The 13,717-nt window shown below is 39.6% G+C and overlaps 1 protein-coding gene across 2 annotated transcripts in view; it reads left to right on the forward strand.

Moving 5' to 3' along the window:
• DDX17 (DEAD (Asp-Glu-Ala-Asp) box helicase 17) overlaps positions 1–13,379 on the forward strand; it is a 20,576-nt gene extending 7,197 nt beyond the window's left edge. Inside the window, exons 4-13 of one of the 2 annotated variants that reach the window (XM_012638095.1) lie at positions 410–543; positions 842–907; positions 2,525–2,666; positions 3,043–3,203; positions 3,291–3,463; positions 4,147–4,257; positions 4,517–4,578; positions 5,707–5,766; positions 9,664–9,906; positions 10,307–13,379. In XM_012638095.1, the coding sequence (XP_012493549.1) occupies positions 410–543; positions 842–907; positions 2,525–2,666; positions 3,043–3,203; positions 3,291–3,463; positions 4,147–4,257; positions 4,517–4,578; positions 5,707–5,766; positions 9,664–9,906; positions 10,307–10,812 (1,658 nt within the window). In that variant the 3' untranslated portion in view covers positions 10,813–13,379. The remainder of the gene's footprint in view (positions 1–409; positions 544–841; positions 908–2,524; positions 2,667–3,042; positions 3,204–3,290; positions 3,464–4,146; positions 4,258–4,516; positions 4,579–5,706; positions 5,767–9,663; positions 9,907–10,306) is intronic. The other variant, XM_012638096.1, reaches the window with a different exon arrangement.
• The last annotated feature ends 338 nt before the right edge of the window (positions 13,380–13,717 follow it).

Raw genomic sequence — 13,717 nt, forward strand, 5'->3', positions numbered from 1 at the left:
GGACTACAGGCATGCACCACCATGCCCGGCTAATTTTTTCTATATAGTTTTAGTTGTCCAATTAATTTCTTTCTATTTTTAGTAGAGACGGAGTCTTGCTTCTTGCTCAGGCTGGTCTTGAACTCCTGAGCTCAAACAATCCGCCCACCTCGGCCTCCCAGAGAGCTAGGATTACAGGCATGCGCCACCATGCCCGGCTAATTTTTTCTATGTATTTTTAGTTGTCCAATTAATTTCTTTCTATTTTTAGTAGAGACGGAGTCTTGCTTCTTGCTCAGGCTGGTTTCGAACTCCTGAGCACAAACAATCCGCCCGCCTCGGCCTCCCAGAGAGAAGCTTAATAGTTTTTAAAAACTTTTCTGTACCCTTGGTTTTACTTAAAAACAATAAAATGTTTATTCTCTTACAGAATATGTAATGGATGTGTTGATGGATCAGCACTTTACAGAACCAACTCCAATTCAGTGCCAGGGATTTCCATTGGCTCTTAGTGGCCGGGATATGGTGGGCATTGCTCAGACTGGCTCTGGGAAGACGTTGGCGGTAAGTACCAGCGAGTGAAGATCTTTAATATTGGTAACTCATTTTGATATTTAATTGCCACATATTCTCAGTTCTTCATAAAAGTGTAATTCAGATAGTATAAGTACTATTTCAGGTTTTTCAGCTATTAAATGTGTTAAAGCATTTTATGTTCAAATTGACATTGCTGTGTTTAGCAGTGGTAAGTTCTGTTTTTCATTTTCCTATTTAGGCATTATTAATTACGATGATGAGTTAGAACTATTAAGATAGTTTTAGTTTTGGTAAATAGTATAAAACTGTCATTTTTCTCCCCCAGTATTTGCTGCCTGCAATTGTTCATATTAACCACCAGCCATACTTGGAAAGGGGTGATGGCCCAATTGTAAGTGTGTTTCGGTTTGTTTATAGTTCTAAGAATAACTGCAGTTTAATGATGATTGTGTTCAGGCTATGTGCTTTACATACATATTATCTGATTTCATTTTTAATTTCACCCTCCATATCTGAAAGTGGTATTATCCCTGTCTTGCTTGGGATTAAATGACTTACCTAAGGTCACACAGCAATTAGCTGAGCTTAAATTTGAACCAAAGTCTTATTTTTAAGGAAACCGTGCATATTGCTTTGGTGTATAATCACTCACTGTGCAGTAAATTCAAGTACAGCTCTTAATTGCTCAGTGATGCTGTGAGGGATACAAAGGAGGGATGAGAGGAGGTCCCTGCCCTGAAGCCTTTAATATCAGGTTGCCCATATGTATTCTTTGTGGTTAAATACAGTTTTTGTAAATGTTTGTGGGGCAGCACAGTTTTCTGCTTTGATCATTTTCTCTTATACTATTTCCTGTAAGATTTGAATAGTAGTCTCCAGACATTTTGAATGTACACACTTACCTGTTTTTTTAAAAATTGAGATTGCACTTGCCACATATATTTGTAAATAATGTGTTCACCAAAAAATAATGCATTACTTTGCTTTTTGTAGTATGTAGTATATTCTATATGGCTAACGGGAGTTACCATTATTATCATCAGCTGATATCTAACAGATCAATACAAAGAATGAGATTCATAATTTGTTAGCAGTAGATATGATACCTGTTTCAGGGAGTTTTGATCTTTGTTTCGGCCAGATTATATACAGTCTTGTCAGATTACATATAAATTATCATTGTTTTTGTCTAATGTACCTGATGAAGGGCTTAAAGTAGAAGTCAGAAAAATGTCAACTCAGCCATTTTCTTATTGCTCTGTTTCTTGTTAATATAAGTTGAACATTCCAAATCTGAAATGCTCCAAAATCCAAAACATTTGGAGTGCCAACATGATGCTCAAAGGAATGCCAATTTTTGGATTTGGGATGCTCATCCTGTGAGAGTAGTGTAGTTAAAACTAAATAATACAGCCAGGCATGGTGGCTCACGCCTGTAATCCTAGCACTCTAGGAGACCGAGGCAGGAGGATTGCTTGAGCTCAGGAGTTCAAGACCAGCCTGAGCAAGAGTGAGACCCCATCTCTACTAAAAATAGAAAAATTAGCAGGGCATCATGGTGAGCACCTATAGTCCCAGCTGCTCAAGAGGAGGCTGAGGCAGGAAGATCACTTGAGCGCAGGAGCTTGAGGTTGCAGTGAGCTACGATGATAACACTGTACTCTACCCAGGGTGACCGAGTAAAACTCTGTCTCAAAAAAAAAAAAAAAAACCCTAGGTAATACAATCTGTAAACCCACTTAAGTAGTACATAAACTATAATGAATCATGATGTTAAACCAAGTGATGAGGTATCCAGTATCACTCCATGTGCTAATAAGTTGTAATAATTTTTTTCTACACTCCAGTGTACTTCTTATGCTCTCGCCCCTTCCTACCTCCCACTATCACATACTTAGAAAGTAATAGACAATAAGGAAACAATTAGATTACCTTTTTGTACTTTGTTGTTGGCTTGTTTTGTTTGTTTTTATGTGGGATGGGTATTTCAAGTGTGTTTCTGTTTCAGTGTCTAGTTCTGGCTCCTACCAGAGAGCTTGCCCAGCAGGTACAGCAGGTGGCTGATGACTATGGCAAATGTTCTAGATTGAAGAGTACTTGCATTTATGGAGGTGCTCCTAAAGGTCCCCAGATTCGAGACTTAGAGAGAGGTAATAAAATATTGTAGTGTATAAGAATCGTATTTTATCTTAACTTTACCAATTTCTGCTGAAATTGGAGAAAATAGTGGGTTCTTGCGAAAAAATTTCAGTATTTCAGCAGCTTAGAAATTCTCAGATGTGGTTAAAGTAGCTATTTTGGGAGAGAAAGTTCAACATGACTAGAGACTCTAACTTCATGAAGATTTGGTGATTGTACATAAATTAACTTTGTATCATGCTTTTGTAAGTACTGTGTTAAAATTAGCTACCGTTAATGCAGCATTGGGTACAACTACCAGACTAGAGCTGGTGCTTCTTTGTTTGCTGAGGCTTGTACAGTGTATAAGAGTTCTAAATTGGCTTGATCTTTGATTTTGTTTTATAGGTGTTGAGATCTGCATAGCTACTCCTGGACGCCTGATAGATTTCCTGGAATCAGGAAAGACAAATCTTCGCCGATGTACTTACCTTGTACTGGATGAGGCCGATAGAATGCTTGATATGGGCTTTGAACCCCAGATCCGTAAAATTGTTGACCAAATCAGGGTGTGTAAAGCTGATACTTCGCTGTCTTTATGCTCTTTGACTGTTACAATTCCTTAGTCTAAAAGAAAGCCTTTCCTTTCCCGATAGCCTGATAGGCAGACATTGATGTGGAGTGCAACCTGGCCAAAAGAAGTAAGACAGCTTGCAGAGGATTTCCTTCGTGATTACACCCAGATCAACGTAGGCAATCTGGAGTTGAGTGCCAACCACAACATCCTCCAGATTGTGGATGTCTGTATGGAAAGTGAAAAAGACCACAAGTATGAATAAGATTTCACTCTCTGATTTGATAATGCTGATAAACCTTTTCTTAATAATCTTCTAAAATTAAAGTGTTAGAGAAGCCAATATTTTTTGAGGCCTGAAAACATTAAAAGCACTGTTAGCTTTCTAATAATCTATCCTTTATGTCAGCAGTCCCCCACTTTTTTGGCATCAGGGACGGGTTTCATGGAAGACTATTCTTCCATGGACCAGGGTTGCGGGGTGGGGGAAGACATGGTTTGGGGATGATTCAAGTGCATTTCATTTATTGTGCAGTCAAACCTCTCTGGTAATGATAATCTGCATTTGCGGCTGCTCCCCAGCGCTAGCATCGCTGCCTCAGCTCCACCTTAGATCATCAGGCATTAGACTTTCATAAGGAGTGCTCAACCTAGATCCTTCGCATGCACAGTTTACAGTACAGCTTGCAGTCCTATGAGTACGAGGATCTAATGCTGCCACTGATCTGACAGGAGGCAGAGCTTATGTGGTGATGTAAGCAATGGGAGTGGCTGTAAATACAGATGAAACTTCACATATGTTTATTAAATTTTTTGAAAAGGTAATGCGAAAAGAAAGTATTGTTGCTTTGGGAATTGCTATCGCAAACCTACCTTCTATGTAATTTAATAGGGTAGTCTTTTCTGTGCAGTGACTGCATTGTTGGTCTTGTTTTCAGATTGATCCAACTGATGGAGGAAATAATGGCTGAAAAGGAAAATAAGACAATAATATTTGTGGAGACAAAGAGGCGCTGTGATGACCTGACTCGAAGGATGCGCAGAGATGGGTGAGTACAGCACCAAGGTAATTACTTTAGCCTCAGGTTTATAGTTAATAGTTAGTGAGAATTTCTAAATTGGTATTATGAATGTTGTGTAGTATTTCAATAATGCAATAATGCCTAACATGTAATTTGTTCTTTCAGTGAATGCAGTCATCTGTTTGTGTAGCCTAACCTTATCAAAATTACATGATATTAATAGCTTTTTTTAAACTTGATTTTCCTCTTAAGATTTCTAAAATATTAATCACTTCTCTTCTAATAGTTGGCCAGCTATGTGTATCCATGGAGACAAGAGTCAACCAGAAAGAGATTGGGTACTTAATGGTAAGTTCAAAACTAAGCTGCTTTTTTTTTGTGGGGTTTTTTTTTTGTTTTATGGGTATTTTTTTTTTTGAGACAAGGTCTTGCTCTGTCACCTTGGCTGGAGTACAGTGGTGTCATCATAGCTCTCATTGCAACCTCAGATTCCTGGGTTCAGGCAATCCTCTTGCCCCAGCCTCCTGAAACTAAGCATTTGCAATGCATTTTTTCCTAAACAAATATCCATGCTCTACGTCAGGAATCAACAAACTTTCTGTAAAGGGTCACATAGTAAATATTTTTGGCCTTGAAGACCAAATAGTGGGTGGTCTCTGTGTGCTACTCAATTCTGCTGTTATAGCACAAAAGCAGCAGGCCATAGACAACATGTAAAGAAATGGCCTAGCTATGTTCCAACAAAACATTATTTGCAAAAATGAGCATTGTGCCAGATTAGACCTGTAGGCCAGAGTTTGTCTGGCCCTGCTCTAGTTAACTGAGTATTGGGAATACTTTAGCGTGTTTCCTTGGTCCTTTAAGGTCCATGATGCTCTTTACACTTTTTCTCAACTTAAACCACTCCTCCTTAATTTTTTTCCTTCTGATTATAAAAGTAATTATCCCTTGGAAAATTCGACAGTTAACTGAAATGTTTAAAGGAAAATGATCCTTAATCATTAAGTTACATGTTAACATATTTCCTTCCAGTCTTCTGGGTTTTTAGGATTACTTTAATGGGAAAGCCATTGAATAAAATGGAAGAGGCCATATTTTAGAAGGAATAAATGCATATTTTTGGGGAATATATATATTTTTTTCATTTCACACATCTTTTAAACTTACCTCCCGCCTTCCCTTTTTGGTTTTATTTCATTTGGGAGATCGTTTTCAGGGGAAGAAATTCTAATTTGTGTTAATTTTGTTACAGATTGCCACACTGCTTAGTGGTACTTTATTATCAGTAGAAGTAACTTTTTGTGTATTGCCTTTCTGCCTAAGACCGAGTAATAAAGATTTTCAAAAGAATTACTATCTTAACATCTAAAAGGGCTTGACATTTTCTGGTACTGTTTACTTAATATTTAAACATGGTAGGGTAAACAGGTCAGATGGCTAGGAATGTTTTATTCATTCATTCATTTATTTTTGCAGAGTTCCGTTCTGGAAAGGCCCCCATTCTCATTGCCACAGATGTAGCCTCCCGTGGGCTAGGTTTGTATAGATAGGTGTCTCTGTCAATGGTATATGTATCTTTTGGTTTAAAAATTTGTCATTCCAAATTCAAATTTACAGTTGTGTGTACATGTGTTTAGATAAATATTTAAAGAGAAGAATACAAAGTGTGATTCCCCCTCCCCCCCCCCGCAATTTTTTTCTTAACTTTGGTATTTTTTTCTTTTATTTTCAAAGTCTCTTCCTGCTCCTGACAAACAGGCTTTAGTCTGCAGCAAGGCCTAGGCATGACTATTCAAACAGTTAGAGGGAGAGGAGACATTGGGTTCATCAGCTCAACTTCTTTCTGGTATTCTGTTTTCTGGCTACATAGAATGATCCTGATTGAACCTAGCTATTATAAGCTAGTTTCTTCAGTTATTCTTTTCCCTAGACTAGTCTGTCTAAGTTAGATATATATAGAGGTCCGGTTTCATAATAAGTCTGTAATGTGATATTCAGCAATTAAATCTGCATTGCCCAATTTTATTTTCTGAAGTAAAATGGCACTCAGTTATTCCCTCCTCCCCCCCATACTCATATGTAGATAGATAGATATGTTGTCTAATTTAAGAGCTTAATTGGAAGATGATTTTCTGGAGTTTTTGACCCATAATGATTTAAGATCTATACACATATCTTGTAATTTAGCCCATCGTTCTGAGCTAAGCAGGTCTAAGTCAAAACTTTATGTTTAAAAAAAGATTATTTCTATCACAAGGAGATCTTTAAATTTTTGACACGTGTTTTAATTTCTTGCCAAATAAGGCGAGAACTACCATATTCCCATATACTATTTAATTTAAAGAGAACAAGTATTCAAATTGTAATACAAAAGTGACGAAGCCTTTTTATCCATTGCACTCATCATTCCCTCCTTCAGAGGTGGTGACCTGCAGCCACGATGGAAAGTTGTCTCTGCCCTCTGAGGTCATGTCTGGATCTGTGCCGTTAGAACTTGGGCCTGTTGGGAGACGAGGCGGAGACCTGAAAGCAGTTTCATGAAAGCTTTCAGTAATGGTGGTTTTTAAACAGGCTTGCTATGTGCTGGTAGCTTCTTTGTGCATCTTGCCTAGACAATTAAAAATATTTGTTCCATGTCCTCCTGCATTTCTGAACCAAATTAATTGGCTACCATTAGAATAACTTAGACTCTTCATCCCACCCCCACTCATCCAAGTGAGGGGAGAGGGAAGGTATCCGAGTCTGTTTCTTGTTACTCAACATCAGTGCTTATTTTGGGCCCCTTTGTTTGCTGCCTTGTAAAAATCAAAAGAGGGAGAAAACCCACTTAAATGGCAGAATTCTGACCAATGTCCTACAAGATCCTGGAAAGTGAAGGCTTCTACCTCATAGACAGGGGTGCAATTTTCAGCTGAGTCACCAGGCCTTTTTTCACTTCCTGTCGAGAGATGGTCTCTTAAAAGTTCCCTTCAGGTAAGTTCTCCATTCCCGTGATTTTATAATAGTCATCCTTAGGCTATCACTATTCCCTTTCCACTGAAATATTTTTTACTTTCCTTTTTTTGTTTAAACTACATACTGTTAAACTAAAAGTATTGAATTTATTTTGTTTTGTTTTTTAACAGAAGCTTTGATATCAGCTGCAGATCACTCAGTACATGGCCGAGGCAAATCTACATTGGCCCGAAGCAGCTCTAGATGAGCCTGTTGGCTAGCCTTAGTGTCCCTCCTGATTAGTGATTGGAGATTTCAGGCCATGTCATAGGGCTTTTCAGACAAAAGGTTCTTATCCCAGGCAGCTGGCCAAAACATTAACTTTTCAATTTCTTACCCTGCTACAGCATCTTCTAAAAAGGCAGCAAGATATTGTGGTAGTGCACAAATAACATCAGGGCAGGCTTGACTGGAGAAAACCAAATTCTGCGCTTGCTCTTATATGTGCCCTCAGCCAGCTATGCGTGTGCACACAGAGGATACCTTTCTAGTATGAAGAACCTGCACCGTGTCTGCCCCCTATTGAATCCCCCAGAAATACTTCCCAGGTGTTAGTGTCTGAACTGCTGGCTCCAGCCCTCAGTGCTTTTTGCTAGGAAAGCACACTTGTGTGCATCCAGTGCAGTTACTCCACTTGCTCTGCTGCCATGGTCGTATACAGTGGGGTTGTCTAAGGAGCATTCTCTTAGCTCTGAAGATGTCGTTGGAGTATAATGCCACATCCCCCTATCTTACATCCATCTGGCCCTGCAGATTTTTTTTCCTTTGTTGCATCAGTGACCCTAGCCGGAGACTCAAGCTGCCCCCTGTGATAAGTGCCTTCTCGTCTTTCTGGTGTGATTCAGGACTTGAGGGGTCAGTAAAGACCGAGGAGCCTTTATTGTAATAAGAAACAGACATAATGCCCCTTCTTCACAAGCCCTGTAACAACAGCTGAATTTTTTTTTTTAATCATCTCCCCTTCTCCCCTGAAATTAATCCAGTCTGGGCAATAGATGCAGTCTGACCCTTTGGATGTAACTTACATTTTTTTATTAATTATTTTTTTCTACAATCACCCCAATTATCCTTGGGGGAGGCGTTGGAGGACCTGAAATTTTTACCCAAACCCAGGTTCTCCGGCGCTTGGCAACCAAATGGGGCTACAGAGAAGCATCTAAGCCAGTTCACAGAGCGAGCGTGTGTGGGGACTTCTCACTGCCACGGACCCTTGATGCATGCTCCCCGCGCTCCAGTGGTCCCGTGTCAGAAGGCGGAGTTTTCGAAAGGAGGCCGCCAAAAATAAAAGGCAAAGAGACGGGATCGGCTGCAGCGGTTTCCCAAAGGAGGAGGGAGTGTGCATCGGTCTGGTAACAAACAGAGAATGTTTTTTAATTATTTATATCACAAAAATCTGTGTTTTATCTAGGATATTTTCTGAATATTCTTTGTAAAATGCAGATTTTTTCCACAAAACAGTAGGATTCTTTGTTATATTCTTAAATTTGTTGTTTAAGTAGGTTAAAAAAATACATTTAGCTGGAAGCATTACACTAACATTTACATATTTTAAGCATTAGGTTATTTAGCCCAATTCCCAGCAGTAGATAGAATATTAAACTTGTCTCAAGGTTTCATGGTTTTTCCCACATTCTTTGGCTATTAATTCAATTTCCCAGGTTATGTAGATAATCTTTGATAACTGAAACAAGTGCTGAGTTGCAATAACCTTGAGTTGAGCAAAAAACTTCATTTGGCAGAAGCTGGGCTTGGTAGTACATTGAAATTTTAGTGTAATGTGCTCTCGTGATAATTGAAAGGGGAAAGATAATCTCGATGTTTCTGCAAAGGAAAGTAGGTGTGTACTTGGGCTCTCATCAGTTTTTAAAAAAATATAAGAGCAAAAAAGAATTAAATGTTTTAAGTCTCCTTGAAAATGTAGTAATAAAGTATGTGAAACTCCTTTTTTCATTTTGCTCTGTGACTGGTTTAAAGGTAAGTTTGTTATGATGTTGGTAGATTTTGCCAGGCTTCTCCCAACAGAGTAGAAGTGATTTTGGCCTTGTAACTTAACAGTGGTTACTGCTTTCTTCTACATTCCAGTTGTGAAAAGAATAGTACTGGAATTTGCCTGTCTGATGACCAGTCTTGGTGTAACTCCTGTCAGTATATCAGTTAAAATACAGAAGAGGCAGGAGTTTGGATGGTTGGATGGGATTTCATTAGGGTTTTACAGCCAATAACAATGTCACTTCCCATGCATGTCCCAGGAATCCCTAATCCTCTTTTACTCTGTTGGGATGAGTCTTTTTTTGTTTCTGTTCAGAGTGGTTACTAACTTCATCTTCTCCCCTCTTGCTGTCATCTGCATTCGTGCTTCCCACCTGTTGTTGGCATGTCCTTTACCTTCTCTTTCCCTGCCACATCAAACTACACGCTGACTCTTCATTGACTTGGAAGATGTGGAAGATGTCAAGTTTGTGATCAACTATGACTATCCAAACAGCTCAGAGGATTATGTGCATCGTATTGGCCGAACAGCCCGCAGCACCAACAAGGGCACTGCCTATACCTTCTTCACCCCAGGGAACCTAAAGCAGGCCAGAGAGCTGATCAAAGTGCTGGAGGAGGCTAATCAGGCCATCAATCCAAAACTGATGCAGCTGGTGGACCACAGAGGAGGCGGCGGAGGAGGGGGTAAGGGTAAGTCCTGGAGTTTTCCAGGTACTGCCAAGGTATCTTTTTATTATTGTGCCTTTCTTTTTTAATCATGTGAAGGCTTTAATTGTATTGTTTAATATCAAAAGATAGTGCTTAATAGTTTTCATAACCTCTTCTAAGTAAGAAAATATGACTTGTCCTACTTCTGCAATACAGTATTTCTGTAGATTACAATCCAAAACTGAGCTTTGAATTTTTAAGTACATGGTATATATTCAAAATTAAACTGTTTGCTTTTTAATACCTTAAAAATGTTCAGTTGTGTATTAAGTTTTCAGTTTTCCATATGGAGAGATTGGGTAATTTTAAAGTACTGATTTGGAGGTTGTCCTGGCTAAAGGTCAAGGAAACATGTTGAAAATTCCTTATATTCTCCCATCAGGAGGTCGTTCTCGATACCGGACCACTTCTTCAGCCAACAATCCCAATCTGATGTATCAAGATGAGTGTGACCGGAGACTTCGAGGAGTTAAGGATGGTGGCCGGAGAGACTCTGCAAGCTATCGGGATCGTGGTGAAACCGATAGAGCTGGTTATGCTAATGGCAGTGGCTATGGAAGTCCAAATTCTGCCTTTGGAGCACAAGCAGGCCAATACACCTATGGTCAAGGCACCTATGGGGCAGCTGCTTATGGCACCAGTGGCTACACAGCCCAAGAATATGGTGCTGGCACTTACGGAGCTAGTAGCACCACCTCAACTGGGAGAAGTTCACAGAGCTCTAGCCAGCAGTTTAGTGGGATAGGCCGGTCTGGGCAGCAGCCACAGCCACTGATGTCACAACAGTTTGCACAGCCTCCGGGAGCTACCAATATGATAGGTTACATGGGGCAGACTGCCTACCAATACCCTCCTCCTCCTCCTCCCCCTCCTCCTTCACGTAAATGAAACCACTCAAGTGGTAGTGACTCGTGCAGACTTCATTACATTTTAAGGAATACTGTCTTTCCCTTTTTTCCCCCTCTTCCCCATTTTCTTTCTTTTTCTTTTTTCCCCCCGAAACCATTGTGATTTGTCTTTTCATGCAGATTAGTTAGAATTCACTGCCAGGTTTCTTCTGCCCGCCAAAATGATCCAGTCTGTAATAACAGATTTTGTAAAAATATATATATATAGCTGACTGGAAGAGATTAATTTCTTCCCCTAACTTCTTGCATGTTGAGGATATTTGAGCTATTTTTCATCTTAAAGAGTAAGGTATTAGGCCCTTTTGTGGGAGCCCATATTTTGTTGTCCTGAGTTATGGGGGAGGGGGAGGGCTGAATTTTTCTGCAGCAGAAGATGGCATCTATGCTTTAAATTGTTCTTATTACTGGGTTAGAAAACCAAGAGGGATATCCCTGCACGTTTTCCATAATGCGTTTTGATGTTTCTCAAGTTGAAACAGGGTTCCTCAGGCCCAGTAAGTTTTTTTTTTCTTCTTCTTCTTTTGTTTTTAATCAGAAGACAGAAACATCCCAATAAGTTTTTAAGACTTTTGTTTGCCATTGTCATTTTGGCTGACTGCTAAATGCATTTGACAGTTAAAACTTACTGATTGGTCTTACCTCCTTTATACTCTGCCTTCCCCCTTCTCCCCTCTCAATTACTGAGAAATAACCATTTTAATGTCAGGTTAGAAATGAATTGCTGAGTGTTAGTGTGTCTTTCAAACTAAAAACCACCACAAGTGTTTATTGCAGTGGTTAAACTGTGGCATCTCAGCATCTAGGGGGAAGGTGCCTATTTTTCTTCCTGATATAACCAGGGACCATCTGTGAAGTTGATTTTCTAGCCAGACAGCTGCTGTAAGCAAATGAACATAAGCCCTCACTGGAAATGTATTTTATTAACCAGTTAAGTCTATGCATTCACCTGTAGTACAAAAAGCACCTTTAATTGTAAACGGAATATACTCAGAATGGGCTAATTTTCTTTTTAAACTCGGTATGTGTAGAGCTAGAATAAAAGCTACTCTGCCCTTTTGGCAAAGTTGTATCTTGAACAAAGAATCCTAAGAGTTTATTAAGAACTCTTATTCTCTTCATACCCTGTCCTCTGCAGTGCTTTTTAACAACTTCCTGAGTGCAGATTTTGTTCGGCATCCTTTTGCACTCAGCTTTTTACAGGTAGGTAGTGCTTAAAAGTTATGGAGGACTAAAGCCTAAGTCCTTTTTACTTTTCCTCCATCTGAAGGTAGGTGAGTTTGTCCTCTTCATAGTAATGCTGTTTTACTGAAACTTTATATAGCAGATGGCTTTGGAAAGAATTTTCTGTTCTTGTCTTCACCATAACAAAATAAATCAGACAACCCCAGAAACCTCTTCAAATCCAATGTGGAACTATACATTTTTATGCTGTTAATTGGTATTGCTCATTCACAGTGCAGTTAAAGGGAGATAGCTCCACTGCATTCTTCGGCTAAGGCCTGAGAATGATTGCTGGTTTGTAAGATCCAAATATCTAATACTTGAGGTTTTTTGTTTTTGTTTTCCTTTTAAAATTCTTTAGGGAGAGAGAAGGGATGGTTTCTGAGGGGTTCTTGAAAGTATGATTCATTGGGCAACATACAGGTAGGTTGTCAGCATAAGCTGAAATATATGCATGTAAAAATTTTGAGATCCTTTTTTATTTTCCACTTCTCTTTTTGTCCCCCATTGCCCCCCCCCCCAATCTTCTAGAAGTTGAGGCCAAGGGAGGATGGTAGGCACAGAAGAAACAGCAGAACTGCTGCTCTGTGCTTTCAAACCAAAGTGTCTCCCCCGCCCCCACACCCCAGTTTGTCTAAGCACTGACCAGTCTGTTGTGGACATTTCTTTCTACAACCAAATTCTTATTTTTTTTTTTTTCCTTTAAACATAGAGGTTCTACCACAGGGGATGTCTTTACTCTTCCAGCTCTTTTTAAAAAGCATCCCTTTGAGGGCAAGGTCTCCAGGCAAGCAGTTACTTGGATTGCTTGCTTCCCTTTTTTCCACAGGGACATTGCAATCATAAGTAACAGCAAATTCCACATCTCAAAAGCTATTGTGGCCTGAACACAGCTGAAATCTAGCAGAGTTTAACTCCTCTGCCTCCATGTCTGTCACTCATTCGGATTCTGCCGTTGGCTTCAGAACATGGGCGGAAGAAACATCATGCTAGTTACTGCATTCATGGTTGAAACTCGACTTTAGGGATAAGGGTTTCAATGTATTAAGCTACAGGCTGCTTCTTCCCAGTCCCTCCCTAACAATTCATTGTGTGGACTTCTCTCATCTAAAGGTTGGTGGCTTTTGCTTGGGATCAGTGCTCTCTATTCATGTCCTTGCTGGTCTCTGAACACATTCCTGTTGCATTAAGACTTGAAAGATTTGTAGATGTGTGATGTTCAGGCACAGGATGCTAAGAGCTGTTACTATTCTTAGTTTGTAAATTGTCCTTTTGATACCATCTTGTTTTCTTTTTGTAGGTATAAATAAAAACTGTTGACAATAAGGTGTGAGCTTTTATTGCTTAAAAATTCTCTGAATAGTTCAATGTAGTCCTCTTAAAATAGTTTATTTGCTTCAAGGCAAAGGTTGGGAATGTTGGATTGACTAATCACCTTAGCACCTAAAACTGAAAGGAAGGTGGGATTGTGATTGGTCTTAATCCAAGAATTGGAGCCACAAGAAAGGGCAGGATACCTAGTAGGTAAGGCTTGGTTGTATCTGCTTATCAGTAACACGGTGATGTTGCAAGTGGTACCCACCTAGGGTCGTTACTGGGATTAAGGTACTAAGTGCAGGGTGCAGGGCTAGTGTGAGCCACAATAAAAGATTCAAAGGTGAGGC

This window comes from Propithecus coquereli, unplaced genomic scaffold, assembly GCF_000956105.1.
Source record: "Propithecus coquereli isolate 6110/MARCELLA unplaced genomic scaffold, Pcoq_1.0 Scaffold126, whole genome shotgun sequence".
Classification (NCBI taxonomy): Eukaryota; Metazoa; Chordata; class Mammalia; order Primates; family Indriidae; genus Propithecus; species Propithecus coquereli.